Source organism: Saccopteryx leptura, chromosome 7 (assembly GCF_036850995.1).
Source record: "Saccopteryx leptura isolate mSacLep1 chromosome 7, mSacLep1_pri_phased_curated, whole genome shotgun sequence".
In the NCBI taxonomy this organism is placed as follows: Eukaryota; Metazoa; Chordata; class Mammalia; order Chiroptera; family Emballonuridae; genus Saccopteryx; species Saccopteryx leptura.
In genome coordinates, this window is record NC_089509.1 from 86,658,673 (window position 1) to 86,676,066 (window position 17,394).

The 17,394-nt window shown below is 43.1% G+C and overlaps 1 protein-coding gene across 1 annotated transcript in view; it reads left to right on the forward strand.

Moving 5' to 3' along the window:
- The window catches only part of AOX1 (aldehyde oxidase 1), a 76,313-nt gene that overhangs the window by 48,544 nt on the left and 10,375 nt on the right, over window positions 1–17,394 (forward strand). The window contains exons 21-28 of the mRNA XM_066346207.1: window positions 282–406; window positions 2,303–2,436; window positions 3,039–3,126; window positions 6,027–6,113; window positions 7,286–7,477; window positions 9,732–9,959; window positions 14,401–14,496; window positions 16,766–16,894. Of these exons, the coding sequence (XP_066202304.1) occupies window positions 282–406; window positions 2,303–2,436; window positions 3,039–3,126; window positions 6,027–6,113; window positions 7,286–7,477; window positions 9,732–9,959; window positions 14,401–14,496; window positions 16,766–16,894 (1,079 nt within the window). The remainder of the gene's footprint in view (window positions 1–281; window positions 407–2,302; window positions 2,437–3,038; window positions 3,127–6,026; window positions 6,114–7,285; window positions 7,478–9,731; window positions 9,960–14,400; window positions 14,497–16,765; window positions 16,895–17,394) is intronic.

Below are 17,394 nucleotides of genomic sequence, written 5' to 3' on the forward strand. Positions count from 1 at the left end.
GAACTAGAAGTCTCCTTGTCATCCTATTTTGACTTTAGACACCTTTCCCTAGGACTATGTGATCTACTATATTGGCCAGCGTGACAGATTCCCCAACAGAACTCTACTTTAAACCTGCAGGTATAAAGAAAGCTAAAGATTATTGTTGGTGGCCCTTCCCCAGGCAGCCTACTGCCCCAGCAGAAGCACTGTCAGAATTTGTCCATAATAAGAAAACATCTGGGGATGCTACCTGTCCTCTCTGACAGCCTTCTTGATTATGCTATATTTTCCTCCAATAGGTGAAATACATATGGGGGGTCAAGAACATTTTTATATGGAAACCCAAAGCATGCTTGCTGTTCCCAGAGGAGAGGATCAAGAAATGGATATCTATGTGTCCACACAGTATCCCAAAGGCATACAGGTAATATAAGGCCACTGTGGAGAGGACATAGCTGAATGGTTTCTGCCAGAAAAATATACCAAGAGCAATTTGAGACAAAAGTGTCATTTCAGAAACTGAAGGAATTTGGAATACTAATAGCCATGCCAGTTGGATATTAATAACCACACTATATTAAAGCTTTTAAATTAGTATTATAAGAGTAGAGACCTTCTGTTTGTGTGTCTGTAAGTGTAAAACAATTACAGAATCAGCAGGTCTCTTTTGCTATACTCTTGACACTGTTAAGAATACAAAAGAAGTGAAAACTATCATTTAAACTGTTGAATGATAATATAGAAAATTTATTAAAAGAGTCAATTCTGAGAGTCAAAGAGAATTACTTTTCCTTTTTTTCCTATTGTATCTATATGAGATGGTGAATTTTTAAAAAAAGATTTTATTTATTGATTTTAGAGAGAGGAGAGAGCACAAGAAAAGGATGGAGGAGCAAAAAGCATCAACTCATAGTATTGTTTCTTGTTGACCTGGCAAGCTCAGGGTTTCAAACCGGTGACCTCACCGTTCCAAGTTAACACTTTATTTACTGTGCCACCACAGGTCAAGATGATGAATGTTAACTAGACCTATTATAATAATCATTTTACAATATATGTAAATCAAGCCATCATGCTGTATACCTTAAACTTATACAGTGATATATGTTAATCATTTCTCGATAAAACTAAAAAAAATAATAAAAAAGATAAAAGAGGAAAGCCTGCCCTCCAAAGTCTGTAGTACCCAACTCACATGAAGCAGTTAGGAAACTATACTGGGGAGAATGCAACCTCGTGTAAACCAGCTGAGTCAGAATTTACAGACCTGGAAGAATTCAGGAAACAGAGGGCTGCCAAGAGCTAGAATCATCCAGAAAGTCCCATGAAATTAGGTCTTTAGTTTGGATTTATACTGAGAATGAGATCTCTCTAAATGGTGAGATGTCATTCCCAAGCTGTCCACACCAAGGTCAAATACCACTCATTATTCATTCATTCATTCCTTCACCTGTCCCTTCTACAAACACTTTTTGCCTATATACCAGGCATCATGCATGTAAGAAAGGAGGGAGAGCACCAGGACTGCCCAAGCTGGCATGGAGGATGCACTGTAGGGGCATCTAGTTTAAGCATCACGATGAAAGCAAGGGAACAAAGCAGAGGGGTCCTGATTTAGTAGATCATAGAGAGCAGTGTTGTTGTCAGAGCAGATGGGAATGTGGAGAACGAGGCCTGTGGAAGGTGGAGCACTAAGAAGGGTCAGGCAAACTCCATTCCAGTCCTGTTCTGCTTCTCACTTCCTGTGTGATGTTGGGCCCATCACTTTACCCCTCTCAGACTCCCTATCTATAAAAATGAGTTATTAAGACTAGCTGACCTCTAAACAGTAGGATGGCAAAAAAGAGGAAGACCTGCATTCAGGGAAGGTCTATTGGCGAGCTGTAGCAGTAATCCAAGTGAGAGGCGAGAAGAGTGCATTCTCCAGTGGAGAGCTAGAAAGGGCAGGGAAAAGACCTAATCGGAAAGAGGTTTGGAAGACCACCATGCCTCACTGCTCAGGAAACATATTCCTTGGGACTAGTGTGAAAAGGATATAGTTCACGGGGAAAATTTATTAAAAATTATTAGCACAGAAATACCTCGTTGCTATTGAAAGGACTACTCAGTATTAATTGATAGTTTTGGTGATGTCACTGCAGCCAAATACCACTGAGATCAGCATGGATGCATGCCTAGGTTATTGGAAATTAGCCCGTAATTTGGCATAACTGTGCAGTTTGTGCATCATATACAATGTTATAGAATGAAACATGTAAGGGCTGTCCCAACTCCCTTGCTGCTGATGGGTCCAATTAATAAGAGCTGTTATCATCCACAGGACATAGTTGCTTCAGTTTTGAAGCTCCCAGCTAACAAGGTCATGTGTCACGTGAAGCGTGTTGGTGGAGCCTTTGGGGGGAAGGCGTTTAAAACTGGCTTCATGGCAGCCATCACCGCGTTTGCAGCAAACAAGTAAGTGGAGAAAAACTCCTAAATAGACTTACTATGGATATGAGGTCCTGCTGAATATTAGCATATCAGAATTAAGAAGGAAGAATGTGGGTCAAGATTATTTAAAATCACCTATAATAAACACACACATAAACAAGCTGCCAGTTGTAACAGCTTTGTTTTAAACTGCACTGTAAGAACCAAATTGAGAATCCGTTACTGAAAAGAATACAAACCACAGTAAAAGTACTATTGTGCCTGGAGAGCAACACAAACAGGCCCGGAAAGAGTGGCGGATACTTGTCCTAATGTGGTCCTTGGACTATTTGCCCATTGTGGAGGTTGTTATCACAGTGGGATATACCCTCAGAGCAATACTCTGGAACCTCTGGCACCTGTGCCCTCCCTCCCATAAGTTGTGAATGCCAGCTGTTGTGTCTTGACACAAAGAGAGGGGAGGCCACTGTGGGTGCCCGAGATCAGCACAGCCTGGGCTCAGGGAATGGTTCTGTTGTTCTATCATATGTGTGGGCGCCATTTAAGCTATCACTAGGAGTTACGTAAAGCCCAGGGAACATCCACTTAGTTAAAGAGTTTGCCTCCCTTGCTTTTTCCTGTTCTAGACATGGTCGTGCAGTCCGCTGCATTCTGGAACGTGGAGAAGACATGTTAATAACTGCGGGCCGCCACCCTTACCTTGGGAAGTACAAAGTGAGTAGAAAAAGGGAAGGGAAGGATTCATGTTGTCACTATAATATTTCATGAATGCAGTGGGTGGCTCTTGGCTACTCTAATGGGGAATAACATTGAGCAAATCAACAAATTGTGCTTCTGTTTCACTTTCTATTCCTTGTGCTAATTGCGTGATTACTGACTCATACAATGAAGCTTTTTCTACTTGGCTCAAGGATGACCATTTGTGAAAAGTGCTAGGTGGTACTGGCTGCTACTGAGTGAATAACTGGGAAACATCTGAGTGTATCCACAAAAATAGATCTGATAATCATACTATTCCCACATATAAAATAGCTAAAAATAGAATGATTTCTAAACATCAGTGTTGTGTGAAATTATAGTTATTTGCCAACAAGTTCCTCATATTTAAATATATTGGGGTATTTTTGTAAGACTGTCCCAGAAAATTTTCCATAGCAGAAACTAATTATCTTTTTACTTTATAAGTAATAAGTTTAACTTGTCAGAATGGGCTAATGGTTGTAACAACTAAAAACTCTCAGGGATTTAAACCTTTATTGTGTTACTTCTTGCCCAAGTAATAGCTAAATGTAACCGGCGGGGGTTGGGGAGGGGGAGAAGGTGAAGGAGAGAGGACCTGCCCCCCAACATCATGCAGGGACTCGAGCTTTCCCTTGGACTGCACTGTTGAACAGGGAAGCTACTAGGCACCTATGGATATATTTAAATTTAAATTTACTAACTTAAATAAAATTTAAAATTCAGTTCCACAGTTGCATTAGCTTTGTATTATAAGTGCTCAATGTAGCTAATGTCTGCTATATTGAACATGCAATTCTAGAACATCACAGAAGGTTCTGTTGGATAGTACAGCCCTAGGGACTCGGAGTCCTCCATTGGGTCTTCTGCAAAGGACACAGACTGAGGGAGAGGGAGCATGGAGTGTCATGTGGGGGGTGTTTTAGTCACCAGATCTATAAGCGGTGGGCCTCACTTCTGTCTACCTGTTGTTGGCCAGAACTTTGCCACCTCAGTGCAAAAGAGACTGGGAAGCATGGATGGACCTGGAGATTATTATGCTAAGTGAAATAAGCCAGTCAGAAAAAAAGACAAATACTATATGATCTCTGCATTGCAACACCTTAGTTGTTCATTGATTGCTTTCTCATATGTGCCTTGACCACGGGCCTTCAGCAGACCGAGTAACCCCTTGCTGGAGCCAGTGACCTTGGGTCCAAGCTGGTGGGCTTTGCTCAAACCAGATGAACCCGTGCTCAAGCTGGCAACCTTGGGGTCTCAAACCTGGGTCTTCTGCATCCCAGTCTGACGCTCCATCCACTGCGCCACCGCCTGGTCAGGCACAATCTCATTTATATGTAAAATCTAATGAACAAATTAAGCTGACAAACAAAATAGAAACAGAGACATGGACACATGGAACAGACTGACAGCTGTCAGAGGGGAGGGAGGCTGGGGGACCAGATTATAGAAGATGAAGGGATTAAGCAAAAATATACATATATAAAATAATTTTTAAAAGTTAAAAATAGAAAGCACATAGACATAGATAACAGTATGGTGATAGTCTTACTGTTCCTTTTTAATTATTTATTTTAATTGTGGCAAAATACACATAACATAAACTGTGCTATCTTAACCATTTTTAAGTATACGTTTCAGTGGCATTAACTATTCACATTGTTGTGTAATCGTCAGCAGCATCCATCTGATATTCTTTTCATCTGATGAAGCTGAAGCTTTGTACCCGTTAAGTAATAACTCCCCATTCCTTCCTCTCCCAAAGGCCCTTGGAAATTACCATTCTACTTCCTGTCTCTATAAATTTGACTACTCATATAAATGGAATCACATGGTATTTGTTTTGTGATTGGCTTCTTTCATTTAACATAATGGCCTCAAAGTTCATCCATATTATAGCATGTATTAATTTTTTTTTTTGCTTTTTAAGGCTTAATAATAATTTTATTATATTGTATATGCATACATCTTATTTATTTATTCATTCATTGATAGACAATGGAGTTACTACTACCCATCAGCTATTGTGAATAATGCTGCTATATGTAGGATTGTTGGATCATATAGTAGTTCTATTATTAATTTTTTGAGGAACTACTGTACTGTTTTCTATAGTAGCTACATTATTTTACATTCTCATTAACAGTGCACAAAGATTCCAATTTCACCACATCCTCACCAACACTTACCATTTTCTGGAGTTTTTTATAGTAGCCATCCTAATGGATGTGAAGTGGTATATTGTGGCTTTGATCTGCATTTCCCTAACAGTTAGTGATGTTGATCATCTTTTCATGTGCTTATCAGATACTTGTGTCTCTTCTTTGGAGAAATGTCTATTCAAGTCCCTCCCTTTTTTGGTTGAAACTTTGGCACCCTGGGAAACACTTAATGAGTATGTTTTAATGTTGTACCCATTGAGTTGCTGTTTCATTTGGGAGGAAGCCAAAGGTTATGAATGCAATTTTTGGCTCTAATGTTTCAGATCTTTAGATTTGGAATAGTTCTTGTTTTTGTCCACTTCTAAATCAGATGGTTGGGTTTTTGTTGTTGAGCTGAAAGAGTTCTTTATACACCCTGAACATCAATCCTTTAACTGATACAGGAGTGGCAAATATTGACATTTTAGCTCATTCTCTAGGTTGTCTTTTCACCCTGTTATTCTGTTCTTGGGAAAATTTTAATTGTTAATGTTTATGTAGTCCAGTTTATCTGTTTTTTTCTTTTGTTGCCTCTGATTTTGATGTCATATCCAAGAAATCATTACCAAGTCCAATGCCATGCTACCTATGTGTAGAGGATTCACAAGTAACCAAGCACACTTGGGAGAGACCTGGCCTCCAGCACTAGTGTAAAAGTCTGCCCTCTTTCCCCAGGCTGGTTTCATGAATGACGGCAGAATCTTGGCCCTGGACATACAGCATTATTGCAATGGAGGTGCGACCCTTGATGAGTCACAACTTGTAAGTATTTTAAGGAGCAAGTTCACATTCTGGAATGGTTTTACTTAGAAAATTTTTTTTTACTCAGAAAAATTTCAATAGCTAAATAATATTTAATTTATAAAAGCAATAAGACCCTGCTCGTGGGGAGAGCCACATGTTCCTTGTGCCCCCAGCGTGAGCCCAGGGACAGGTCTAAGTCTGCCTCGGTGTGTTCTCGCCATGTTCCTTGCACTTACAGCTCCTTCCCAGATGCAAGCGTTAGAGCTCACCCTCAGCCTTGATGACAGTTTGGACTGGAGCATTCTTTGTTGTGGGGGCTGTCCTGTGCATTGGAAGATGTTGAGCAGTATATGTGCCCCACCCAGCAGATCCCGGTGGCATAATTACTTCACTCAACAACCAAAATGTTTCCCAACATGGCCAGATGTCCCAGGGGAAAAGAGAGCAAAATTGCCCCTAGTTGAGAACCAATGCGTTAGACCAAATGCCAAAACATGTTTTTCCTGTTTTCTAGGTTATTATCTATATTTGTTACATTCTGTAGAGTCAGTAGTTAGGGCAGGGGTCCCCAAACTACGGCCCACGGGCCACATGCGGCCCCCTGAGGCCATTTATCCGGCCCCCACCGCACTTCTGGAAGGGTACCTCTTTCATTGGTGGTCAGTGAGAGGAGCATAGTTCCCATTGAAATATTGGTCAGTTTGTTGATTTAAATTTACTTGTTCTTTATTTTAAATATTGTATTTGTTCCCGTTTTGTTTTTTTACTTTAAAAATAAGATATGTGCAGTGTGCATAGGGATTTGTTCATAGTTTTTTTTATAGTCCGGCCCTCCAACGGTCTGAGGGACAGTGAACTGGCCCCTTGTGTAAAAAGTTTGGGGACTCCTGAGTTAGGGTATATAAATGCTTCACAGGCTTTTGAAAATGTTTGAAACCTGGGGGGGGGGGAATACATTCACTCTAAAATATGAAAATAAGAAATTATTTCAAAAGAAAAATTATTTTAATTCTTAAATATTATTTTACATCAAAATGCATTTAAATGGAGACTTGGGTCTATTTTAGCATGTTTGGTGCAATGGAGTGGAGGTCGGTCATTTCTGACCTGGTTTTGGTCTGGGGTCTCAGGATGGTGACACAGGTGCAGAAGGATAAGGGTCTCATCACACCAACTCTGAATTTCCCCAGGTGTTAGACATAGGACTTCTGAAAATGGACAATGCTTACAAGTTTCCCAACCTGCGCTGCCGAGGATGTGTGTGCAGAACGAACCTTCCGTCCAACACGGCTCTGCGTGGGTTTGGCTTTCCTCAGGCAGGGCTGATCACCGAATCCTGTATCACGGAGGTTGCAGCTAAGTGTGGATTGTCCCCTGAGCAGGTAACACTAAAATAGTCTCATGTACAAAAGATAGCGAATTGTAGAGGTGGGAGGGCCATTGGGGCGGTCCTTTTAATCAGGAATGTGAGGTACATAGGGGCTAAATGATTTGCCCCAGGTAACCCGATTCATTAGTTAATGCAGAGCCAGGTCTCCAAGTTCAGTGATTCTTGTGTTATGCAGCCTCCTTCTCAGAAATCCTGGCAACAAGAAGATATCGAAGAGTAAGCATGACATTTTAATTTGTTTAGTGAGAAGTCTCCATGGTTGGGGACGTAACTGCTACCGACAAGCTTTGTCACAACCTCTTTCCCCTGCTTCTTTAACATCTCAGGCAGCATCATAAAGTTTCAGTTCTGACAGTGGTCTCCTCTCAGCTCTGGAAGTAAGTCTCAACTCCGTCATGAACAAGTTCTGTTCTCTTCCTTGCACCTGTTCACCCAGGATCCTGGGTGGAGCTAGGGTCGGGGGACTAGGTGTGCTCTCTTACCCCTTCTCCCCTGTGCCTTCTGCTGCATTGTTGGGGCAGGGAAGAAGAGGAGGACCAGGAAGACAGATGCCATCTGCTCATGTGACTTCTCCCAGGGAGTTCTCTGCCTCTCCTTGGTAGATGTAGCCACTTTTCAAGTATGTTGTCTCTACGTTCCATTTCTGCCAGTTCTCTCGATAAGTCAACAGTCCCCTGAGGGGGCGTTCAGTCTCACCTGATCTCAGCTGGCACCTCACGCAGCTTTCCCCTGATGCCCACTCCTCTGCCCATGCTGCAGCAGTCCTCAGAAAGCCTCTGTCCTCAATTCATCTAACTTCTTTCCCCCACTGTGAGACTCTGTGACCATAGGCGGGAACCATCGTCTTTGTGCTGTTTGAACTTGTGGAGGATCCTTGCTTTTCCCTCCCTGGCCACCTCACCACGGCCTCTCCCTCCCAGGTGCTCTGTCACATTTGGTAGCACTAGGGAAGAAAATCAGATAATGACCTCCCTTCATCCCTGGGGAGGCTGGAGGAAAAAATAGTCACCCTTAAAAGCACCACCTTGGCCCTGGCTGGGTATATCAGTTGGTTAGAGCAGTGGTCTCCAACCCCCGGGCCACGGACCGGTACCAGTCCGTGGGCCATTTGGTACCGGTCCACAGAGAAAGAATAAATAACTTACATTATTTCTGGTTTATATATATTTAAGTCTGAACGATGTTTTATTTTTAAAAAATGACCAGATTCCCTCTGTTACATCTATCTAAGACACTCTTGACGCTTGTCTCGGTCACGTGATACATTTATTCACCCCACCCTAAAGGCCGGTCCGTGAAAATATTTTCTGACATTAAACCAGTCCGTGGCCCAAAAAAGGTTGGGGACCACTGGGTTAGAGCATCATCCTGACATGCTAAGATAGCGGGTTAAATCCCTGGTCAGGGCACATACAAGAAGCAATCAAGTGATGGCACAAATAGGTGGAACAGTGAATCAATGTTTCTCTCTTTGTCTCTGTCTCTTCTCTCTCTCTAAAAATCAGTAAATAAAAAAACCCAAAACCTGCCTGACCCAAAATGGCATAGCTCACTAATTTTTAGTCATTTTTAATAATAATCTGGGATGTTTTTAGGAGAGTGGGGAGACTATATGTCTATAATGGCCCCAGTCAGCCTTGAGGAGATGGCTGGCCTCAATTGCTGAGTTTTCCCAACTGAGAATGTGAAGTATTTGACTTCTTGTTCTCAGCTGTGGGTCTTAGTCTCCCATTCTGAGAATTCAGGAAGAATTCTACTCGGTGCTTCAAACATATTGGGGTGGAATCTTTTAATTTATTCTTCATCCTAGTTATAGATTATATTTAAACAAACTTTGCTATTTGGAAGTAAGTGATCTTATCTTGCCTCAGCATCTGAATAATCCGAATCATGTAGATCATGTAGCATGGAAATTAAATTCAGAATTACCTGTCCAAAGCTATTCACAAACACATCCAGTATTAAGAGTCTACAGTGTGCCTACACTAGGTTGAGTTATATCAGAAACTTAAGGAAAGGATCTTCCCCTGGAACTCACAGAAGAGCAGCATGAAAAACATGTAAGTTCTAATACTTGATAGAGGCTCTGGGTAGAAGAGAATGTCATGCTTCAACAAGGTGGACACTGAACTCAGTTTGGGTCTTTATACAGGATGAGCAAATTTTGACTAGGAGGACAGTGGTTGGAAGAGTCTGTCTGCCAAGAGTCCTCACCCCCACCCTTTTCATCTCCTTCTCTTTTATAGGTTCGAACGGTAAACTTGTACAAGGGAATTGATCAGACGCACTACAAGCAAGAGATTAATGCCAAGACTCTAATCCAGTGTTGGAAAGAATGCATGGCCATGTCTTCCTACTCCCTGAGGAAAGCGGCTGTGGAAAAATTCAACTCGGAGAATCACTGGAAGAAGAAGGGGCTGGCCATGGTTCCCATGAAGTACCCTATTGGCTTTGGCTCACGAGCTGCTGGGCAGGTCAGTTCTGTAAACAGACAATTCAAAAGATGTTCAGGAAATTTTCCATTAAGGTGACTTAGTCGTATGTTTGCAATACCTGATCGCTAAATACTTCACCAGAGTTGTGCTCAATCAAAATAGCTTTTCTCCAGAGGAGACAAGGACATCTTTGCCTGCATTCCCGGGGTTGCTGACAAGCAACCTTCCTGGGAAATTGGGAGACCTAGTCTCTACTCCTGGACCTAGCATTGAACAGCTGAGTCAACTCGCTCTGGGCCCCAGATTGTTCAAATATAATGTAATAAGGTGGGACCAATGACCGCCAATTCTCCACTTTCAATTCCATGATTCTGTGTCTATGGACCATGAAACAGAAACAGGAAGCTACGAGTTACTTGCTGTCTCTCCCTTCTTGGTGGGTAAACTAAGCCCAGAAAATTAGATCATTTGAATAATTGAATAACACAGTTTTAGGAATTCTTTCACTTCATAGACATTAAGAATGTGAAGGAAAAGACTGAAAAAGCTATTCATGTAGTGTAATTTTTTAATTGATTAAATAAACTCCCTGCTTGTTTGCTAAATCTCACTTGCTGTTTCCACTTCTTCATTCTTGAATGAACTTTATCCCAAACAGCTGGCGAAGGACTGCTCTCTTCTAGCTCATTGTACAGCAGTGACGTGGGACCCCTGTTATCTACATGCTTACGTATATGTACACATATATACACCTATTTGTGGATTAGATAGCAGAGCCCTCGGAACGATTGTCACTCTCCTTTGCAGAATTCACACTTTTGGCTGAGCCATGAGGAAGGTGTGGCAAGTGTGTTGAGTGATGACAGAATAGGGATAAATGGGGTGGAGCTGTGAGGGCCACTGATGGGTGAGCTGGGTGCTGAGGAGGCGGTGGAGGCCAAGAAAAGCATGTGGGAAGATCCTTCCCTCGTTCCCATTGTCATCTGTCCATCTTACCCATCCTGGTTCAGCTTTAATATAATCATTTTCATGCAGTTTTGACTGCAGATAGATTAACTCAGAGAGGCAATGAAACAATACAGGTGGTGATCTTACTACAGGTGTTTCATCTCTGGCCTGTTTGTAATGACGGAAATATGCAGAAATGTGTAGTCATCTACATCCATTTTACCCAGATGAGGGAGACAGCTATTCACAAATACATCCAGTATTAAGAGTCTACAGTGTGCCTATACTAGGTTGAGTTATATCAGAAACATAAGGAAAGGATTCCCTTGAACTCACATAAAAGCAGTATAAAAAAACATGTAAGTGCTAATACTTGATAGAGGGAGACACTCAAGAGGCTTTGGTTGCGGAATAAAGGCGAAAACAAAGTTATTCAAAAGGATGGAAGAGGGAGGAAGTACCACTAGAAAAAAGATAGTGAGCAGGGAAATTGGGCACATAGTTTTCGGGTAAACTGATTCTCTGGCAGCTAGCGAACAGTCAGTCCAGGCTACCTGTCCTTTAACAGGCTGGCTGAGATCACAGGGAAAGCAATCTCCATCATTGTGTGGAAATCTTTGGGCATTAGGCTGTGGTAGACATGGCAGCTGTCTCTATCTAATGGTTGTCATTGCTTAATATCAAAGAGTTTGAGATCGGTCAGTCTGCCTCCTATAGGCCATATGCTCAAAGTCTACTCTGAAGCAAACCAAATGGAGAGGGACAGGAAATGATAACAGAGCACCTAATACGTATAAGGCCTTAGGCTGGGTGATTTCTTTTCCTGCACTTGATTGAATCCCTGTCTGTTGGGGAGTTGTGATTCTATTCTATAAACCATAGAGATTCACTCTCTTGCCCAAGGACATTCAGCCTCGTGAGTGACGGAACAAGGCTTTGACTTCAGGACTGTCGGGACACAGATCCCATGTGCCCCATCATTCCACGCTGCCTCCCTGAGCAGAAGTAGCCCCTGTGCTCCCAACAGCTGAGGGGTCAAACATAGCTCACCTACATTATATTTAATTCCTAACCGTCAACACCAAAGGACACACAGTATCTGATTGACTTCTGCAATCCCAATGTCTCAGTGTGGAACCTGGAGCAGGGTAGGAACTCAAATGTTGGAATGGCTGAGACATTTGGGAATCTTTGGGACCAAAGCAAACTTCTCACCAATACCAACAGGCACTGCATGAAGACTTAAATTTCACAGACTAAGTCCCCAGCTTCTATTGTGGAACCATCTGTTCTAAGACTCCAGTTGTGCCGATTTTGTAGATGAAGCTTTGTAGAATTATCTTTTGTGGTGCTAACAATGAACTATCCGGTGATGCCACTTAATTGAACCAAATTTGACATTTCAAATGGCCCAAGGAGATTGCAGCAGCACAAGGAACAAATTACTCAGCAGTCTTTGATAGAAATGCTGCCCTAGACACGCAAGCAGACTGCCGCTCGCTGCCAGCAGGGTCACACACTGTAGGAAATGCACAATGCACTGTAATTATCACTCAGTCATATGAGCCAGCTACGAATTTCACTCACAACTTCTGAAAAGCTAGCTGAGCCAGAGAGACCAAATACGGTCTATAAGCTTGAGAAACAGATTGAATGTCCATGCTGATGCACATTCACTAATCAAACTTTTATTGAGCACTTACTCAGTAGGAGATACTATGTTGTTTCCAGAGGATGCCTTAGGACAGTGGTTTCCCTTTCAGGGGCTCACATTCTAGGAGAGTGCAATGAAGTGCCATAGAACGGGCCCCGAGCAGCCACCGCAGCTGGCACCCAATGGACAACCTTAGGGCAGCCAGCTCTTGGCTCTCTTAGAGAATGCCACTCCTTATCTTTACTGTTTTGAGAATAAATGGCCAGGAACATAAGGCAGTGTTTCCAAGAGTAGTGTGTCAATAGAGTGTAAAACACACTCCGCTACATCTTCCCAAGGCCCTTGAGCTGATTATAATGGCTAGATGCCTTTCTTTAGGTTCTAAAATTCTCCTTTGGGCTGCGAATGTATGTGCCTTTGTCCTTGAAGAAAGGGTGGTACCCTTATGTCCCTATCTTCCCATTGCATCCTTAGTTCACACATGTGACCAGGTAAACAGAAACCATTTTTACTGTCAAAGTGTCTTATTTTAAATGTTAGAGACTTCTGCTTGCCATTTGCTGGAGTAATGCAGGCCTCTGGACAGTGGTAAAGAGGCAATTCTCCAAATGTGAACTATGGCCCACGGGTGGCTATTAAGGTCCTTCTGGGGAACTAGGAATGCAATCCTTCCTTTGGAATGTACCTGGCAATTGATACAAAGTCCATTGATTTGGGCTTATGACCAGGGCTGTTTATAAGTAATTTCAGTGAGTAATAATTATTAAGATCTTAGCTTTATTAAATGGAAACTAGCTTGCTACTAGAATTTTCTGTAGACCCTGCCTTTACAAATCCTAGATAATTATGTCACTCTGGATCGAAACTTAGGTATTAAGAAAATTAACTGAAAGAGCTTTAAGTGACCCCTGGCAGTTCCAGACCACATCTGGGCATGGCACTTCCCAGTGGAACGGCTGCAAAGCTACGCCTTATGGCCCTTCCTGAACCGCAGCGTCAGAAGCATTTTCTTAAGACCATATGCTGTTACTATTGCTCTTACACTGGAGACTCAAAGTGAAGAAGCCATCCTTGTTTTCTGCAGTTTCCTGAGATAGCTCCATACCCCCTAGTAGGTTAGCATGAGCAGACTGGCAAGATGGCATACTGTTGTTAATTGTAAAATGTGTTTGGCTTAAGAGTTTGGATGTTTCTGGTTTCAGCAGCCTTTGATTCTGTCAGCAGTTTGGTTCCTTCTGGATCCCTGTGGGGAGCTGTTCAGTTAGATAAGATTTCTTCCAAGTTCCCCTTCAACTAAAGCTCTGTAATTCTGTGCCAAGATAATTTAGAGTGGGCTTAGCTCATTTTGCAGTGAAAAAAAAAATTAATGTCTTTCTGTTTCCTCTTACTTGGATTTTCATTTTTGCTTCTTTATAACAACCTACAACTGTGAGAATGTGTGTTGACATAAATAATTCTTCTCCCTGTTACCCAAACTATCTACATTTAACTTTGCATGTTAAAACTGACACCCCTTCTGCCTCCCCCAAAGGTCCCAAACCTAAATTGTTGCTCCACCCATGTCAGGGCATCGTTGAAAGGTACCAGTAAGCTTGAAAGTCTCAATGATGAAATAATAGCTTAAGGAATACAGTGCTGCCCCAGACTCCAAGCTGTCCAGCAGCAGTCTGGCCTCTCGTGGGAGATCCTGAGACGCCCCAGCATTGCGCTGGCTTTGCTCAGAGATCCCCGGGCGATAGGAAAAGTGTCTGTGTAAATTTTGGCAGGAGACAGAAGAGAGGGGATCCTTTCCAGGGAGATTTTTTTTTTTTTTTAACTGAAAAGACATATGATAATATCAGCCAAAAAGATCATGGAAACTGTATCTTTTTTGTTTAGGCTTCTGCCCTGGTTCACATTTATCTGGATGGGTCTGTGCTGGTGACTCATGGTGGAATCGAAATGGGACAAGGGGTCCACACTAAAATGATTCAGGTAAGAATGCCAATAATCGGATGAACTTGTATGTGTGCTTATAGATATGTATGTGAGAAAGAAACTGTGAATGGGCATTCTCTGTTCCAAAATAAAAAGAAGAGGAGACTTTAGCTTTGACTACTTAAACTGGTAAGCTGTTAGCAGAAACTGGGTAAACAAGCCGGTTTGTGACCGACCCTTTTAAAAGAATGTGGCAGAAGAGTCTCGGGTTGTCTTCTTGCTGAACAAGGTTGTGGGGTTATTTGCCGCTTTCTGTGGATAGAATAACAAGTGGGTTGTCTTTTTGAAACCTTTGCTGAACAACAAAAGTGATGTGCTGTGCTATCTCTGGCTTTTTATAGTAAGGGCTTTAAACAGTTGATAATATAAATCACATCTGGTGTTTCTAACCAAACCTCACTGGTTTTCTCTTGGCTCATTTACTTTAGATTTTTAGGTACTGTTTCTGTTTTACTAACCATCTAACCATTCCCCAAACTATTTACATTACTAACCATACTAGTAATAATATAGGTTATAAAATGTTTGTAAGAAGCAAATAATTATTTTTTTTTAGGAGATCTTCCACAATGTCATCATTTAGTAATAATCGCTATTTGGGGTTCTTTCCCTTCTTGACTATTTTCTTTTTCCAAAAATTGCTAACATGCTGGTTATATAATTTTGTATCCTTGTTTTTCACCTATCCTTACATAGAGTGAGCACTTCTTCCTGCCATTAAGAATTCTTTGCACGCATGATGTGTAATGGCTGCATGTGGGCGTAGATATAATTGATTTAACTTTCCCCGATTGATGAACATTTCAGTGAATATTTTTACATAAACCCGTGATCAAATCAATGAATATTTTCTTAGAATAGATTCTCATAAAAGGAATTACTGGTCACAGAACGTATCTTAAATCATTTGAAACATATTACTAAATTGTTTTTCAGAAAGTAGCCATCTCATGACACCACTCACCAACATCGTATGTTACGATTTGTTTACAAATTTTAAATAAATCAATAGGTGATTGATACTGCCTTCTTATTGCTTTAATTTGCATTTTTCTGATTAGAGAGACATTGAATAGATATTTTTCTTTCATGTTATTAGTCACTTGAGAATTGTCTGGTCATATCTGTTTCCATTTGGGGGTGAGACTTCAGTGTTTTCTTTAGTGGGCCACCAGACCTTTATTTTCTAAGCTTATGCATTTTGTGTAGACGATCTTCTGAAAGTCAACAGTACAGAAAGCCTCCATAGGACCCTGCCCTTATCACAGCTATGAATAAATTCTATTAAGCTGTACTGCTTGCAGAAAGAGGAGACTTGTGGATCAGCTGAAGTTAGTAATGTGATTTTGCTCCCCAGCACCGAAAGCAAGAAGAAAAAAGCAGCCCGTCAGCCCCGGTGCTGGCCAGCGGCCCTGGCACCCTCCCCTCCTGCGGTCCTGGGTGCGCGGCCCTGGCACCCTCCCCTCCTGCGGTCCTGTGTGCCCGGCCCTGGCACCCTCCCCTCCTGCTGTCCTGTGTGCGCGGCCCTGGCCCCATCCCCTCCTGCGGTCCTGGGTGCGCGGCCCTGGCACCCTCCCCTCCTGCGGTCCTGTGTGCGCGGCCCTGGCACCCTCCCCTCCTGCGGTCCTGTGTGCGCGCCGGCACCCTCCCCTCCTGCGGTCCTGGGTGCGCGGCCTTGGCCCCATCCCCTCCTGCGGTCCTGGGTGCGCGGCCCTGGCCCCATCCCCTCCTGCGGTCCTGGGTGCGGGCCCTGGCACCCTCCCCTCCTGCGGTCCTGGGTGCGCGGCCCTGGCCCCATCCCCTCCTGCGGTCCTGGGTGCGCGGCCCTGGCACCCTCCCCTCCTGCGGTCCTGTGTGCGCGGCCGCTTTGACAAGGCCATTGTTCTTTCTCAGAAGTCTTCTCTTCCTGGAAATATGGATAAGACATCTCTTCTCCGATAAGGCTGGCTTTTCTAGAATTCTACAGAATGCAGTGTAGGCGAGGCCTCACATGTGTTGATTTCATGATGACAAAGGCATAAAGCACTTCTTTCTACCTTGGCCTGGGGCCTTTCTTTCTCTTCCTGATAAAAGAGAAAATGTGCTCAGGGCTTGGGGTCCAGACTAGCTACAGGGTTTTTATAAGGAGAAACTTTTTGTGGTTCTGCCCACTAATCCCCACTGGGCATATCAGGGCTTCACATATGTTCTACCATGTGGGCACATTCATGGCTCTGTGACCAACCAAAGTATTTGGTGGGGGGGGGGGCTCTCTTCTAAAATCCAGGTGGCCAGTCGTGAATTAGGGATGCCGCTGTCCAATGTCCACCTGCGTGGAACCAGCACGGAAACCATCCCTAATGCAAATGTCTCCGGAGGATCTGTGGTGGCAGATTTCAATGGGATGGCAGTCAAGGTAAGAATCGTTGCAGTGGTGTACAAACCATTAACGCCTTCAGGACCAACGTGTGGGTGGCACTCAGAAGGTTTGAGAATTAATCCAGCTCTTATCTCCTTGCCACTCTATCTCGGTGAACACTGCCCTTCCCCCAGCCTCAGGCTCAATGGGCAGTATAACACCCAGTCACTCTCCTGAGCTGGAAACCCACCTCTCTTTCTCCATCACTCCTGACAGCTCAGTGGTCGGCAGGTCATTTCAACTCGAGGCAAATCCGCCTCTGTCTATCCACTGCCGTGTTCCGGTAATACGGCTGCTTTGTACGGACTCACCTCTGCTGCCAGCACGCGGCAGGCTCTCTCTCCGCCCTAGTGCCGTTGCCTTTCACTCTGCTTTCCTGTGGTCGGAGTGACCTTCTCACAAAATAAATCTGACAATGCTGTTTACGAATACTGGCTGGTGGTTTGCCAACAGTTTTTCTGGCAAATCCTACCTCTTAGCATGGCGCCCATCCTAGG